An 18165-nucleotide genomic window follows, 5' to 3' on the forward strand; every position below is an offset into this window, starting at 1 on the left:
GAACGCCGCACACGATTACATTTTGGAATGAGATTGCAGAATGCCCGGATGACAACAACCGGAAGTGTTTTTGGACTGACGACAACAAAAACTGGAAATTTAGTGTCCGACGTGAAAACAAAGTCCATGATTTTGCCATATTAAGAGGATAATTCAACTCATTTTCCAAGTTTGTGAGACCTAGAATTGTGTGTCTAGGTTTCTACCGTAGTGGCTGGTGAGTGAGTTATGGAAGAGCCACCAAAATACGAGGAGGTAAGCTTAAACTTTTTCAATAATTTCATTTTCATTATCAAATCATTTTAAAATCAATCATGCAATCGATCATCCAATTCATTGTCTGAATATTAAATTGTCTATCATCTATGATATGCCTTCAAATGATAGTCATCAAATGTGGCATTTACCGTTGCTTGAAGATTGAGTTCCACAGCACAGCACTCCGTCAGTACTCTATGTGCATGATAAGTAAATTATATTGTATTTTCTTCTGTTGAGCAATGAGTTAAAAGTTTTTGTCAGAGAAGAACGGCACATGTTTACATTTTGAGAGCGTGCAGAGCGTACTTACACGGAAGGGGGTTCTGATTGGCTGAATCAATTATCTGACAATAGTATAGGTAACCTAGGCAAACCTTAGTTAACACATTTACTAGTCAGCGAATTCGCCGAGACCGGGCCCCAACACAATGCATATTTACATAGAAATTTGAATTTTTTTCGAGAATAGGTGGGTGAAGGAAACCTACATAAATATGTTTTCTATACTTCACTTGACCCAAATATATGATTTTTTATGGTGAAACTACAATCGCACACGGAATGTTAGAGGGATTTTAATAGCAGTTCCATTAAAAAAAGCTGCCATCGCCATGAGACTAAGATCTAGAAACACCCCGAAATGCCGTTTTGGGGAATTTTGCTAGCTGAATCTTTTTGATGAAAGTCAATCTTTGACAAGATGTAACTTTGCTACGGAAAGTGCTATGAAAAAAGGTTTTCAGTTTTGGCTTAGTTTACTCAAGGGCTTTAATTTGATATATAAAACGATGCAATTTGATGGCAAATTTGAATTCACCTAGCATACCTAAATAGTAGCAACAGCTTAAAAAATCTGATTGGCCTATTGTGCATCATATCATTGGTTGGCACAGATATAGATCGGTGCCCTTGAAGTAAACACAAAGCTCCGCGTACGTCGCTCATTTACAATAACACTATTAAATAACGGCGCTCGCGGCAATCTGAGGCTGAGCAAGGGACTGCCAATTGTTCTTCTCTGAAACCAAGTGTAGTGAGTCCAGTAGTTTCCCGATAATTTCCAAATTTGTATCTGGAAACATGTATGTAGACTAGCTTGCCAGTCTCGTGTACGCCGTTTGTACACTGAGACTGGCTTACATATGTATGCCATTTTGTGTGTCAATGGGATTTACACACTTAACGTTTTGCGATTATGATTAGTTTCCGATTGGATGTTTGAAAAAAAGGACGAGGTCACTATTTCATTATCCATTATGTCAACAAAATCGACAATGATTTTATGAACAGCTTTCTTCAAATTTAGGTGCCCCACCAGTACCAAAGTATATATTGTTGATGAAAGGCCATTTCAAAACAGGTATTAATGCTTAGATCATCATTACAGACATTTTGCAACAGATTGAGAAAAGATTTGGATTTTTTTATTAAAATGAAAAGAAATTTGCAATTTTTGTAATCACTAGAAACATGATGAGGTAATCCGTAAATTTCCATTATTTACCACATGCTCTACCCCTACAACTAAGAAAAACGGCTGATTATGATCAGCAGGGGATGTCAGACATTTTGAGAGTTTCAATTTTGATTAATTCCATCTCAATTTTCAGATAATTGACTTTTTTATAAAAAATAATGAAAGTTTTAGTCAAATTGAAAAGGTGATGCGGGCGGTCAATAGGAAACAAACGAGTTCCATTAGCCTAAAAATGTTTCATCGTGATGATCAGAAACATCAAAAAACTTTTTTTGACTGCGCTTGATATGCAAACGATATACAGGTACATTGAAGGATATAAATTGGATGGTAAATAAGCCAAATATTGCAAGAAATCTACTCGCTAGAATCCTAGCAAGCCCGCAAAAAAATGTCCGTCCATGCGAAAGTAATATTGACAACGTAAAATCCCGACTAGAAACATGTGAAAATGGCAGCTCCTGGTTACCTCATATCACTGATATTACATTAATTAAATCCATGGGTTCCTACAGTACACCATGTCCATATGAGCCATTAGGGGGATGTCATTTTCTTCGGCAGGGGGGGGTCATGAATATGTCGGTGACCGGAGTCAATTTTTTTATGATCCCCCCCCTATCGCGGGCTCAATATTTTTACGACCCCCTATCACGGGTCAAAAATTTTATGATCCCGCCCCCTCCCGCTGGAAGTAAGGCGCAAAATTTTAGAGCGGAGTGCGCGAAACGTGTTAAAAGTTTTTTACCGTAAGCGCAAAGAAGGGGTAGAAGGCGCACGGAGCGTGCAAAAATCTTGCATTGGATAACTAAAGATTGTGTGCACATTTTGTGTAAAAGGTTTAAATTGTGGTTGTTACAAAATTATAACCCCCCTATTTTTGGTCTCAAAATTCTATGACCCCCCAGTATATTCATGACCCCCCTTACGAAGAAAATGACAGCCCCCTTAGTTGGTTTGTGTACATTGCAGTAAATAATTCCCTCAGAATAGTCAATATAGATTCCAAACAGATAAAACTTACCTCATATCAGTTTTTAGTTGTCCTTAATAACATGACAACATGACATGACATTGAATTCTATTTGCAAACTAACATGGAAATCACACTAGGTCATATCTGGTCATTGCAGTAGGCCACTTGAGGTAATCAATATTGGTAACCAAAGGGTTGGGGATCGCATTTTAACCATTTTTAACTATCACTAAATGTTTTGGAATTGAGGCCAACTAAAAAGTATTCCATTTTTGGGACTGTAATTGGTGTACATGTCACATTTTGAATAGTCCAATTGAAAAATTGGTGCACAGCACAAGTGTTGGGTCTTACTCAGATTACTTGATTATGATCATTCTTTTTTATGAAATTTACTATCGGTATATATTAATTGATATAGGTTTGTAGAGACGATGCTCAGTGTGGAGTAAGCCATCAGGCAACGGATCAGCAACAGCAGGAATGTGATCAGCAACAGCAACCTCAACGCTTGACACTGGCTCTTATTGTGCCTCCACCCTCCCCAGCAGACACATCACCAAACAGTCCTGCTCATAATAAAGGTAGGCTTGACACTGGCTCTTATTGTGCCTCCACCCTCCCCAGCAGACACATCACCAAACAGTCCTGCTCATAATAAAGGTAGGCTTGACTCTGGCTCTTATTGTACCTGCACCATCCCCAGCAGACACATCACCAAACAGTCCTGCTCATAATAAAGGTAGGCTTGACACTGGCTCTTATTGTGCCTCCACCCTCCCCAGCAGACACATCACCAAACAGTCCTGCTCATAATAAAGGTAGGCTTGACACTGGCTCTTATTGTGCCTCCACCCTCCCCAGCAGACACATCACCAAACAGTCCTGCTCATAATAAAGGTAGGCTTGACTCTGGCTCTTATTCTACCTCCACCCTCCCCAGCAGACACATCACCAAACAGTCCTGCTCATAATAAAGGTAGGCTTGACACTGGCTCTTATTGTACCTGCACCATCCCCAGCAGACACATCACCAAACAGTCCTGCTCATAATAAAGGTAGGCTTGACACTGGCTCTTATTGTGCCTCCACCCTCCCCAGCAGACACATCTCCAAACAGTCCTGCTCATAATAAAGGTAGGCTTGACTCTGGCTCTTATTGTGCCTCCACCCTCCCCAGCAGACACATCACCAAACAGTCCTGCTCATAATAAAGGTAGGCTTGACACTGGCTCTTATTGTGCCTCCACCCTCCCCAGCAGACACATCTCCAAACAGTCCTGCTCATAATAAAGGTAGGCTTGACTCTGGCTCTTATTGTGCCTCCACCCTCCCCAGCAGACACATCACCAAACAGTCCTGCTCATAATAAAGGTAGGCTTGACTCTGGCTCTTATTGTGCCTCCACCCTCCCCAGCAGACACATCACCAAACAGTCCTGCTCATAATAAAGGTAGGCTTGACTCTGGCTCTTATTGTACCTCCACCCTCCCCAGCAGACACATCACCAAACAGTCCTGCTCATAATAAAGGTAGGCTTGACTCTGGCTCTTATTGTGCCTCCACAAGTCCATATTGCTTAGTAAAGTATAAAGTACAGAAGCCCATAAATGTACAGGTGAAAATGATTAAATTACATCTTGCTCATCAGATTCTACATTGTACATGTATATAGAAAAGTAAAGAAAAGTCATGTACATTGTAAATTGATCGAGATTATGACTTGTTTAAATTTTTACAAGTGATGTTTGTTTGTTCCTAAACAGAAGCACAGACCATTGAGATACCAGATGAGCCTCCACCGCCCTACGTAGCTGATGACAGACCCTTACTGAAGGATGACGAGGAGAGCTATAGACAGTCACAAGCACAACGATCTCTGGAACAGAAACTTGTCCAAGCAGGCTTACTCTCGGTAAGTTTCAAGTGTACATGTACTCGGAAAAGAGTAGGGTTGGGATATACATGTACTGGTATTCAGGGTCTTGGGCAGGATTTGAAGGTTTGGGTGTGTAAATTAAAAAAACTGGGTGTGTAAATTTAAGATTTGTGTACAAAGTATAGGCCATGTGGACAAAAACTGGGTGTGTATATATTTACAAATTTGGGTGTGTAAAACACTCCCTACACGGCTGGCTGCCTAAGCCCTTGCCGGTATTGTACAGCTGACTAGCACAGGCTCTTATACCTATGATGATGATCCAAGATATTCCACCCCTCGCTACGCTTGGTGCTCGCTTCGCTCGCTATACGAGAGGCATCACAGTTTGTGGAACGGGGCTAGTTCTACAGCTGACAAGCACTTATCTACAAAAGGGTTTCATTTTGTTAGATTTTAAAAATACAGTATTGGGAAACCAGGATTGTGCTCATTGCCTTTGATTTGCTCCTGAAAATTAATAAAATGGAGTTTATTAATCATTTGGGGGTATTTCAAAGGGTATGAATAACTGGCACTCAGGGTATTTATATCATAGAAATTGAGCAGTTCATTTTGGCATTAATATTGAAAATGTGCAAAGCAAAGCAGCATGGCACACTGGTTAAGGTCTTTGACAAAAAAATCTCCGCATTGCCTGTGGTTCATCTGGTAATGGCGGGGCAGTCAGATGATCCGTGATTAAAAGACCTCATTACAGTCTGTACCGATCAGGGTAATGCCCGATTGTCGGCTACACTTGCCTGTCATGTAAAAATACCCCGACCAGCTATCAACGACGACCCCCTTCACCAGGTCACTTGTGCCTGGCCGAAGTTTCGTCAGCGTTATTTCCTAGATTTCCGCTGATGCACAAAACAACTCCCCTGTTTTTATAATAAGTACATGATATCTGTGAAGTAGAACTTTGCTGTCGTTTTTTGCCAGACAAAATGCTGCATACCAAACAAGAAATTTATACAGAAAACTACTCTTCCAGCTCTTTCTAAATACCAGAAATGCTGTGATGTGCTAGTCACTGGAACTCATCGCAAAACTGTGAACAAATTGTGCATACCTAATCAGTACTAATTATATGGCATGCTTAATTATGTGTCTCATTGATTTTATAACAGGAATCTGACCTTCAGGAAGACAATGGAACAGCATTAGGCAATGATCTTATATTCATCATAGCTTTCTCATGTAAGTTGCTCATTCTTAATTTATAACCTCATGAACATACAGGATGCATATTATCCCATCATATCTTATTATTTGTAATAATAATTTGGACGCAAATGCAGGTCGTTAATATCTCACAATTGACTGCAAAGTCTCACAATTGCAAAGTGCATAATTGTTCCAATCTCACGCATAAGCTACATTTGAGTATCGTTTTTTAAAACGCAAGCATGTAGAATTCACCACGAGAAGCTTGCGTACTTGTGCGACATGTATACTATTATAGTGAACTGAAGATACGTTTTCAACAAAAAAAGTTGTTATTTTTATGAAGCAAACCTGAAAACGGTGGTAATGAATGACAATAATAACTTTGCTCTGTCCGTTTTTACGGTCATCGCGTGAAATCGTAGACGTTTGTGTTGGGCCAGGGTGTTATTTTTTCCTTGGGAGCAAATTATCTTGGCCCATAACAATCGCCTCTGATTTCAGGCAAAGACCTCCGAACAGATAGGACACAGTTATATTGTCTAATTTAAATCGAATCAAATTTATTTAAAGAATTGGGGCTAATTATTATGCTTTTTTTCTAGTCTACAAGGTTATGAGATGCAGCAGATGTGTGGGATTATGCACTTGCTTAGAATGGCACATTGTGTATATTTATTCAGTTGAATTTCTGACTGTAGTTATAAATTCAGGGTCCATCGATATGTGTGGAAAAAATAATCAATTTCATGGGGAATTGTGCGAAAAATAGCCAATTGCACAGGTTTTCATGTCAATGTTCAATGTTTGCAGTGTTGGTCTGTATGGCCACTTGCAGCTACATGCAATTGAATGGACCTAATTATCAATTATCCTTCCGTGTTGCCAATTTTTTCATATGAAAAAAAAAACCTAGTGACTTATTTCACCTTAAAGCCAACCCTACAAAGTTGAATTATATAATACTTTAGCTGAGATCATTTATAGAGCCTTTAGATATGAGTCCTTAGCTGCTCCAATCTTTTGCAGTGGCCCAAAATTTGTTTGCCTGTGATGGTTTTGGACAACTGCTCTCATTTTTTTCCCTATTTTTGTTCACAGTGGGATTCCTATTCAATTGGATAGGCTTCTTGTTTGCATATTGCCTGTGCTTCAGCATAGCTGGTAGATATGGGGCCATATCAGGCATGGGAGCATCTATGATTAAATGGACATTTATTGCCATGGTAAGTATATGAACCATGATAGTATTCTGTCCTTTGGTGGGGATGTTAAGCTGCCTGTTCCATGTACAGAGAGCCATACTTGTACATGAGAGCCATACCTGTACATGTACAGGTATATTGCAGTCAGTTTCAAAAAGAGTAGGATTTTAACCTCTTGCTGTCCCAATCCATCCTGGTGCTGTTTGGATATTCATGATGACAGCACTCCTGGAGGAAGTTATCTGATTCTTTGATATTCAAGTACCAGTACTTTGAGACATCTACATGTATATGTAGTAAGGCGATTAACAAATCAAATGTGTGTTTAAGTATTGTGTTAACCCTAACTGAACCATTTTTTTTTGGTGAGGAGGAAGGAAGGAAGAAGAGAAAACATTTTTTCTTGGATATGGTTTTGAACCACAGACCCCACGGGTGCACATAGGGATCTACCTTGGCCAGCCAAGCTTTCCGTTTCCATATGATGTCATCAAATTTAGAGGAAGATAGGCCCACATGTAAACTTTTTAATGATATCAAATTTATGCAACAAACTTCAATCCTGGACAAAATTGTTGGAACACATGGTACATCAAATGTGCCCCCTTTCCCCTGTTCAATGTTGTATTCGTTATAACATGTTCTCAATATTGGTATTTTCAGTACACAGATTGTTGTGACGAATATATGAGAAGTGCTACCTGTCTCATGATAGCATTACTTCTGTGTGGTAAGTTGCTGTACTATATATCAAGGACTCAGTGCAACAAAGGGTTGTTTGATTTAAACCACACGATTTAAATCATTGATTTTTTTTTTAAATCATTGATTTAAATCAACTTTTTCATTTTGACAATTTTTTTCTTAAATTGACTGTTTTGCTTCATTTCTAATGCTTTTACAACTTTTGGATACAATTACGATACCTCTATGATTACATTTTATCTATTGCTATAAATTCATCTTCAACAGGGTTTTCCCATGATTTTTACCAAATTGTTTTTTTTTAAATTTTCACATGTAAAAACATGTTTTGAATTTTTGTAAATACCTGATAGGATTGCGCATATATATGTCCAGCATTCCACTGGTCTCTTTTGAATTTTTCATGGGGTATAGCAGATCGTGGAATTAAAAAAATATTAAAAAGTCAGATTAAAATCATCAACCCTGACTCCCTTGGGTGATGTTATTCATATGCATGGATACACATCACTATCCAGGTGAGCTAATGGAGCTAATGGAGCCGAGCCTTTGTTGCACTGAGTCCTTGATATCTCCTGTTGAATGCTTCTAAAAATAACGTAAGGCATTATTTACCGGGTTCGTAAGTTTTTGAGCTCTTAACGTCCTGATTTGAAGGTAGTTCTCATTGACATGTTGGTTTTTGACCACCAGGCTCTAGTAAACCCTAACCAGGGAATACAAAAGATTGGGAAGTGTCACTCTATATAAAAGTAATAAAACTGTGGAAGCTGCCATTACCCTGCCATCGCATACGCCTGGAACGCTGCCATGATATAATGTGTGCATCACACATGATGCTCACGCTTTAAGCACTAAAATTGCCATTTGCTGTATCCACTCATGGAAATAGTAGTACTATTTCCATGATCCACTGCAGACTGTTCCAAGCCTGCTATATGCGTATTTTTTCAAATGTTGAAAAGGTACTTTATTTGTGAACTTGTCATGTTTTTAGCCCGCTTTATAGCATGTACAATCAATGAACTTAACTTTATTAAATACATAAAACTGACCAAGGTCCATCCATAAAACAGAACAGCTCTAAATTACAATCATAACAAGTCCTGCTATGTACGACTTGGAATCAGTCTATACAGAAGTCGTTGTCAAGCTCACGGTCATTGACACCGTGAATGTGTACTTTATGCGATGCGGACACACTGTTAGCACCCCATGGCGGCCCCCATACGTGTGTCAAATTTTGTGATTCGCGGCAACTTCTGTACAGCATTGGCGTGCAAATTTGGCTAATTATCCACGTTTCACTGTCAGACCCATGCCCTAACATGTCAATACATGTAGTATGTAAAAAGAGTTGCAAAAGCAGAGTGTGTGAATTTTCAAATCAGTGTTACAGTAATTGAGATATATAACAGTGGAACTAATTAAATCGCAGACCGGAACACAAGCTAATTAGGCATATATGCATAACAGAAGGTACAGATCAGAAGTAAATCCATCTCCTTTGTTATGGCAATATGCATATAGTATTGTGGGAATGAGTTTCAAGTTGACTTCCCAACAGACAACCAAGATACACATATTTGAAAGAGGGCTACTTATTAGATACATAATATACAAATATTGACTGCTATGAGGGACATAGTTAAAATTATATGACCCTCGGCCATGGTTTTGAGATCACCGCTGGCCTATAATTTTAACCATGTCCCGAATAAAGCAGTCATAGTTCATTTTGAGGGCATAGCTAATTCAATGACCGCACTTTTAACCAATCAGATTAAAGGAATATAATGAGGTATATAATCATATTATTGCACAATCTGATCCAATCAGACCAAAGACAGCAATAATGAAATTGGGATATAGGCAAAAATAAGGAGCAAAACACAATGAAGTATATATGAAGATGGACATAAAGAAGTTATTAAAATAACTTTGGAAGTATGCAAGGGACTTCAACATCAGTAAGCTGAGGTACTGAGTTAGGAATGGTAATAACTGAATTCTCACAATTTCCAGCTTTGGTCTCATTTGATCAGATACTGTTGCATTGACTATTTGCATCATATCGGTGGTGCCATAGATGCTTGATGTCTGACAAAAGACAAAAAGTGCAATCTGGGAAGAGGGCTGAGAGTGAAAACATGTGGATGGGGGCCTTCTTAGTAGGGTACATAGAGGGTATTTCTGGATACAGTGAGCCACACATCAAATATATGAATCTATTCACTTGTTTTTCCATTGCAGGGGTTCTGATATTTGCTAGAGGAATCTACATGTATGCAAAGATCAAGAACCAAATAGCAAGGGGTATGTCCCCATCTCGTATTGTATGGTATCATATGTAACACAGAGACTACGTCATACATGTAAATCCTACAACAGTAACAAGGTGAGTGGACGTTTGTATCAAGGTGTTAGCCAGAGACCCGTCCACCCGGCTTTTTGACGGGCAATATCAAAAGTAGACGGGTGGAAAAATCCTCAACCCACCTTATGGATGGGTACTTTTGGATAAGCTATTTAAAAAATGCAAAACCCATACGATAAAAATCCCTAAAAAAATTAAAAGAATTCCAAATTTTGGTAAAATCAGCAATTATTAAAAAGCCTTGTAATGCCCAAAAGCAGTATTTGAAGATGCATATGGCAGTCGGAACATATAAATCACACAAGGCATTACGTGGGCTATATAAGCACTAGTGGCAGTATAAAAATCACAATGTAATATGACTTATTGAGGCTATCAAGTGCTGTACAAGATGCCATGAGCTTGAAAAGCATCCGGGGGGACTTACATTACGTGATGGACACCATGCTCATGTATGGACTCTCAAAACGCACCCTAAACGAGTATTACTCAGCGCTTGCAAAACATACCCTAAACAAGTATTTTGTCATTTTTTTAACACTAAGAAAGTAAAAATTCATGTTCAGGTTCGTGTTTAATATAAGTAGTTTGATGTTTCTTAATGTTTTACCCTACGATTTGTACTGATAGAAGCCAAACATAGCCTATTTCACCCTTTTTTATGTTGCCATTAAACTTTGGTACCCTATAGCAAGTATTGTGCTTGGAAAAGTATACCCTTTTTCCTGATTTTTGGCGTTTTTTACACCCTAAACAGGTACTTGCCCAATGCTGAAAAACAACCCTTCTTACTTGTTTTTTTACACGAGCATGGTGTCCACCTTGAAATACAAGTGCCCCCCGGGAAAGCATCTGTGATCAATATGGTATTCACCCATTGCATGGTTCCGCCATTGCAATGAGAGCCTTGATCTGGCAGCATGCATGAATGGGAATTGAACCAGTCATATAACATTGTGTAATTCTTCCTTTCATGTCATGTCAGTTCAAGGCTCTCCTTGCATGATGCAACATGTTTCTGATTATCCTTAATTTTAGACTATTTTAATCTAATTAACTTATTTTTAGCATAATTTGAGCAAGAAGCTGGTAAAAAAAAATTTTCAAGCAGAATCATTGTGTCTGTGACATCTGCTATCTACTGAAGATAGCATTGTGATTACCATGTTAAAAATTCACCAAGACTTAGGCTTTCAGCAATTTACAGTCAAGAGGGACAAGTAACCAGGCAGACACACAAAAACAAAGAAGAACATGACCACAATGTCTGAATTATAAGTGTTGAATTATATGGCCTATTAGTGAAATCTTAAGTCTACCCCCCCCCCATAAGCTTACCTGATCCATGGACACATTTTATGAGCTCCAACCAGTGCCCTAGCCCACGTGCCACCATATACTGATGTCTTCTACATCTGGCATTGAGTCATTGCATAGCATCATGATTGTAAACATTACCTGGGTTACCAGTAGTGGAATCATAAGCTTAGCCTACCTACCCCCCCCCACCAACACACAACCCGTAAGCTTACCTGATCCAGGCGCCTATTTCATGAGTTCTCTATCTGGCACTGAGTCATTGCATGCCATTGATGATGTAAGCTTACAAAATATTATGATTACATTGCATGGGCCTAAGTCACTCTACGAAATGCAATCTTTCACTCAAACACACATTTCGGGTCATAAACTCACCTTAGCACTGGTATATATTAGTAGCAAATGTTGCAGTTCTCTTCAATTTTAGCCTTTAATTACATAAATTCAGTCAATGCACTTCTTCGGTGAATCCAAACACGAATTAGGCACAGGGCTAACTTGCTCAATCAAAAGTTGAGACTCACACACACAGCTCCATTCAGATCTCACACCACCAAATCAGAGTCCCATAGAGATATGTGCTAAATTTGCCTTAAGAAAACATCATTTTTTCTTCACAGGAGCGACTCAGTTTTAAGCGACAGCTATGATGGTTGAAATCAGCCCTTGCCTGATCCCTCTGGCTGGGAAAAAATATAGGTTGACCGTCATTATTTTTTACGACTGGCCCTCAAAGTCTACGATGTCTGGGAATTTCCTATTTTTCAGGCAAAACCATGCCGGTGTTTCTGTAAAGAAAAGGCTGCTTAAAATCATTAAAAGTTATTCAATCTCTCCCATCTGTGGTACACTTGCAGGAATTAATATTACTAATCATGACCAATCCAAATTTGGCTAAAATTATGCAAATTTCTGCTCATTTTAATGCTTAAATTCAGAATCAATGGGTTTTTCTGAGAAGTGAAATTCAAGGGCGCACAACCATATATACTATTTGGTGGTGTGAAATCTGCATCATGGCGGAACCATGTAATTGGCGAATACTGGGTCATCGAAAGCTGAAAAACTCTTTTGTGTTTGTGTATCAAGAAAAGTTTAAATGCACAGGTTTTCTTAGTTTTGGATGGGTACAAATCAAATGTTTAAGATGATAATGAATATTTCCAGTGACAATGGGCAGTTCTAGTTGAAATCCATACATCCCTTTGGAAGACACATCCTTCATCTCAGACACAATCAGTATAAATTTTTTCAAATGGGGTTACCGGATTGGGCGACGCCATTCGAAATCTACACCCACTGTGTGGGAGATAAAGGTCATGTATTTTTTATCTTACCTACAATTGACCCCAGGAAAATCAGGATTGTTGGACACTCAAAGTATTTTCTCTTTTTATTTTCAGATTACACACTGTAATTACAACTCACATTTCCAAGACTTGAGGATGCTTCAATATCTCCAGCCTTTACCTTCTGCAATGCAAAGCTCTTGACAATGACTGTAAATTCTTCTGCAGCAGGGTCTTAGCTAGCCACCCGTCTGGCCGTCATTTTAGACGGCCAGTTTGCTCCTGGGACAGGCAAAATTAATGCCTTTGACAGATGCTATATTATAAATTGTATGTTTTGAGAAGCTAATTGATCTTTTTAGTAGACCCAATTTGTAGAACAAGGCCATGAACCCCCAATGGGCTATAGATGTCTGGTAAATGTTTTTAAAGGTCAAATTAGGACAGGCAATTTTATTCAAATGACGGGCAACCCTCAATTTCTAGCTCAGACTCTGTTCTGCAGACACTCACTTTATTATGAAATTAATGTGTTGTGTACAATATTTGAATGGCTTTATTGGAGAATGAAGAGTAACTATAGAATACACTCCTCCTCTTAAGGCTACAAGAAAAAACCTGTTCTACAGGTGTATGGAATTGCCAAGTACGATTGGTGGGTCAGGATGTTTTTTCATTTTGTTACTGGAAGAGGCTAGATGACCCTTACAAAAAACAATTTCGGGCAAAATCAATCCACTGCTGTTTTTAAATTTCACACGGCTAAATAAATATCCCCCAATAAAAAATCTGGGTTTATTTGGCCCTTAGAACAGGGGTTTTGTTGTTGCCTCACCTTAAATGCTTATCCCAAACCTTAATCCTACATGTACCCTAAGATGCATGGAGAGGAGGATATTCTTAAGTTATGCTTAACTTTCCATACAGAAGTCAATATAATCCAATTAATAGAGGGTTCATCTTGACATTGGTGGTGATGATCACAGTATTGAATCACACACGTTAAGGGATGGCTTCTAAACTCCAACGACGGTTGAACCGTGTTCCATTGTTAAAAACCAATAGAAACTGGCTCCAACCAGATGGAACCGGCAGGCAAATGGTGCTCAAGTTTCGAAGCCATCCCTAACTCAATCATGCAGAGCATATACGCAGAGACAGTTTGTTATCATGGTTGCATTGCAGCCGTGTAAAAACAATGACGTCGCTACCAAACTCTAGCTGAAACAAAGTATAATATGTGCTTCTCTAGCAACAGAAGTAACTTCTTCTAGAAACACTTTCCGCTAATCTCTTATAAAACGAAATCGTGCTTCACAGAATAAAGCACATATAAATACTTGAGACTATACAGTATAAGACAAGTTTCTGTGACACTTTCCTTGTTTCATTAGGTTCACCAAAACTTGTATTTCAATGGGCATTGTAGTTGTTGAGTTACGATATACTCATGCACTACTAGATCAACGATGCTATGAGCTACATACATGTCTTCTGCCTACTGTGAAACTACTTTAGAAGTGGAAATTTATCACTTTTATGCTTGAAAAAATCTTTAGAGAAGTGGACATTTTATCACTTTTAAGCTTGAAGAAATTTAAATATTATGCTAGGATTAAGAAGTGGACATTTTATCACTTTCAAGCTTAACAAAATATAGATGCTTGACAAAATTTACATACATATGCTACGATAAAGAAATGGAAATTCTATCACTTTATGCTATTTGGTAGCAAGTGAAAATATTCGAAAGTGTTGCAGCGAGAATAAATAGCCACTTCTATGGTAGCCAAAAATAATGTATAATTTGTGTAGTCTTGTGTAGGTCCAACTTTATGAACATCAATTCCTGTATATTTATATGTTTCTGAGCTCATATTGTATCTTAAGTTGCTGTGCATGTACAATATAAAAGAGTTTATTATGGGTGTAATTGTTGAATATTTGAGACACTTAAGATCCTGACATTCAATCTCAACTGAATAAAGATTAAGGGCATGTATGGTGTGCGGGATTTTCCTCAGTTCCTCAGTTGTTTGGCTCAAAATTGAAAGGGGACATATTTGACAGTAAAAGCTAACATTTTATGGAATAGAAATACTAATCTATTTTTATGGAAATGTTACAATATGGCTTTAATACCTTATCCATGCATGCAGGAATCTTGGATTTTTGGAATGCTTTGTTAAACATAGTGTATGTGTTTGACTAAAAACTACAGCACCCAATTTTGATCAAACATTCGATGCAGAATGACACAAAATCGTGAGTTTTCACTTATTCAGACAATCCTTGGCCCCATCATGGCCAGATAAAAGAGGTTGGACTGTTAAGCTAACATTGTCATTTGATTGGAAGTTGTCAAGAATATTGAACAATTCACCCATTTTTTTTTAATTTGTGAAAATTGGATTTATATACATACTAATCAAATCGTATAAATGTCAATTTATGTGCCATTATTTTATTTTTCAACAATTGCAATGTAATCCTTGTGACATAAAAATGTGTATCGCATTTATTTCTGAAAATCCTACATGTTTAGTAATTATGTAATACCAAGACATAGTCATGGGCACAACACTGGTCTCTTGTTAGTTGTTAATGAGTACAGTATGGTATTCAAGATGTGAAGCTTTAATCAGTAAAAATGAAATGTTTTTGCCACATAGGATCATACCAGAAAAGATATCTTGCCATTCCTTCCCACAATGTATTTCTTCCCAGTACTTATTTGCTATCTAGTGCTGATAGCAAATTGATACGCAAAAGTGATGCATGCTGGGAATGAAAAGGGCTCAAATTGGCCGTCGCGGGTGATGAATTCGATATCTTTTGAGCCCTTTTTCGTTCCCAGCATGCATCATGTTTGCCTAATGATTGTTATCAGCAATATATCTGATGGGTCGATAGCAACAAAAAATATCTGAATTAATCGAGCTCATTACAGACCTTGCCATTGAGGTATTTCTTGTCACTATCAACCAAATGTTACACTAAATGGCAAATCAGTACAAGGAAGAAATGCATTATGGGAAGTGTAGATATCCTCCCTGTGATCATACAGCAAGTCTTTGTACAAATTTGTAATATAAATCAGTAATATTATAATTATAATGTATACCAGAATGTTCAAAAGTGGTTATGGTTATCAAACCAAGTGAAGATGCAGAACTACTGTATTGAGGGAAATTTTCGCTGAGCTTTAATTTTCGCGCTTTTCGTAGTCGAACAGGTGGCCACGATTTTTTAACCCTGCAAAAATATTTATTACACATAGTACTGTGAATATATTTGGAAACACAAATTAAACACCCACTAAATGGTCCAGAATTGTTATAATCGTGAAAAATTAACTCAGCGAAAATATCCCACTGTACAGTTTTCATGGAGTAAAAATGTAAATTAATTAATTTTTAAGAAATTTGCTGTTATCGCACATGTTGTCAAAAGTACGAACACAATATTTATTCTCCAGTTAATCATGCTTTTGGTGCCCACTTAGTGGCACTAACCTTTCTGTATATAGTAAAATGCCCAGTCTTTTGATATACATTCAAACCAAGTTAACATTAAAGCCAAAATATTCGAATTATGTTAAATTTTAATTTTGTAAATACAAAATTGCGATTTCCTACAAACACGGTGAATTTGGCTAATTTAAGGAACATTCGCGAACACTACAAAATATATGCCAAAAATAAATCAGCTTTGAAGAAATAATGAAAAATATAAAAATAATGAAATACATTTTTAAAAGCGTGTACAGTATAACTTTAATTAGGGTTGAGAAGACGGATGAAATGAATTAAAATTTCTAGGAAATCTAATTCACAACCTTGCAGAGTTTGACCATTGATCTTTTGAAGTGCATTAAAGAGGCCAGTGAAGAAAAAAAAACCTCTGATGAACATTGATAATGGTTGGATTGATTGAAATATGCTGGTATTATCTGTTAATAATTGGTTTGTAAGGGGTATATTATTTTTATGATAAAGAAAATGCAGAGTTCATTTTGGTCATTTTCAACATGAAAAGGGTACCGAAATTTGAGAAAAAGGATATTAATCACACCCAATCTGGTATAATGCAGAGTTTAGAGTCAAGAAAATGGGTAATTTACTTGCTTAGGAAGCAAGATAATGCCAGTGCTCGTTTTAGTACAGAAATGGCTTTTGCCATACTTGCTTCGGGTTGCATTTTCATATCAGTCATCTAGTATGTGGTGCTTTTATCAATATTTCCCCCTTGTCAGTGACAAGTAGCCTCTGGGGATCATCCCTATTCTTTTTTTTTATTTCTATATGAACAGTAAGTTTTGTAATTATCTGGTGGTGATAATCTGGTGTTTTTAATTCACAATTCTCGGTGTTTCTATATTTGCACTGGCACTGTAAAAGTAATTATTTTATATGCTGTTATTTTTGTGTACAGAATTTTTCACGATTTTGGGATTTTTTAGAAATATGAGTTGTTTATTTTGCGAAATTTATATAAGTGCAAACTATGTTTTCGTGCATTGTTATTTTTGCGCCTGCACGTCCATTCACGAAATTCGCGAAAATGAAACCCTCATGAAAATAACAGCGTATATAGTATTTGAATGTCTATTGTAATTATTATTAATAGTAAATTATTCTGTGCAACTGCAGAATATAATTGTCACATTTGGTGCATTTAAAGGGCATTTACTCTCACAGGGAGGGGATCTTGCTCACATCAAAGAAAAGCTGTTACTCAAATGTTGCATTTAAAAAGATTATTTTTGACCAATTGTAAATCGGGTTTTGAATCGATGATGTTGCTTGGAATTGAACACAAAAAAACTTTTTCAAAAGTTGGTTTGTGAGCTCCAACTTTCTGTGTGCTGACACCACCAAACTGACAGTAATGGGTTAGGCTATTCCAGTTGAAATCCATACATTAAGACATGACCTCCAATATGGAGGGTGTAGATTTCAAATGGAGTCACCCATTGCAGGTATCCCCATTTGAAATTCACACTCCCTGTGTGAGAGATTAGGGTCATCTTTCATAGATGGATTTCAATTATAAATACCGTACTGACGCGAGTAAAGTCCCACCTCCAAATTTTTGAAAAATTTCAGAAATTTAAATTTTTTTTTTTTTTTTTGTAAGTTATTTATTTTTTCGGCTTTGGAGTGTCCCAGGACCTACACCTAAATGCTAGGATCATTCATGGTTGACCTAAAAAAAAAAAAAAAAAAAAAATTCAAGATATTTTTTATTATTAATATTAAAATTGATACTTGTTATTCATGTCATAATCTATTAATGATTTCAAAATGCATTCAAATTCAATGCATTTTGAAATCATTAATAGACTATGACATGAATACAAATTATCAATTTTCATATTAAAAATACAAAATATCTTTTTTTTTTTTTTTTTTTAGGTCAACCATGAATGATCCTAGCATTCAGGTCTAGGTCTAGGGACACT

At 37.3% G+C, this 18165-nt stretch overlaps 1 protein-coding gene across 1 annotated transcript; it reads left to right on the forward strand.

Annotated features, from left to right (window-relative positions):
- The first annotated feature begins 39 nt into the window (after positions 1-39).
- On the forward strand, positions 40-17327 carry LOC140161058 (NEDD4 family-interacting protein 2-like). The gene is made up of 8 exons (XM_072184445.1): positions 40-255; positions 3136-3298; positions 4481-4629; positions 5769-5838; positions 6907-7031; positions 7674-7740; positions 9969-10113; positions 12816-17327. Exons 1-7 carry the CDS (start codon positions 229-231, stop codon positions 10067-10069), a joined length of 702 nt encoding a protein of 233 aa, XP_072040546.1. The 5' UTR covers positions 40-228; the 3' UTR covers positions 10070-10113; positions 12816-17327.
- Positions 17328-18165: the final 838 nt, after the last annotated feature.

This window comes from Amphiura filiformis, chromosome 9 (assembly GCF_039555335.1).
Source record: "Amphiura filiformis chromosome 9, Afil_fr2py, whole genome shotgun sequence".
Taxonomy (NCBI): domain Eukaryota; kingdom Metazoa; phylum Echinodermata; class Ophiuroidea; order Amphilepidida; family Amphiuridae; genus Amphiura; species Amphiura filiformis.

Excerpts from the sequence above, each read along its gene's own strand:
- LOC140161058 (XM_072184445.1), top strand. The coding sequence starts at position 229 with ATGGAAGAGCCACCAAAATACGAGGAG. Across the intron at positions 5,839-6,906 it reads ATTCATCATAGCTTTCTCAT|TGGGATTCCTATTCAATTGG; the intron begins GTAAGTTGCTCA and ends TTTTGTTCACAG. Across the intron at positions 7,032-7,673 it reads AATGGACATTTATTGCCATG|TACACAGATTGTTGTGACGA; the intron begins GTAAGTATATGA and ends TGGTATTTTCAG.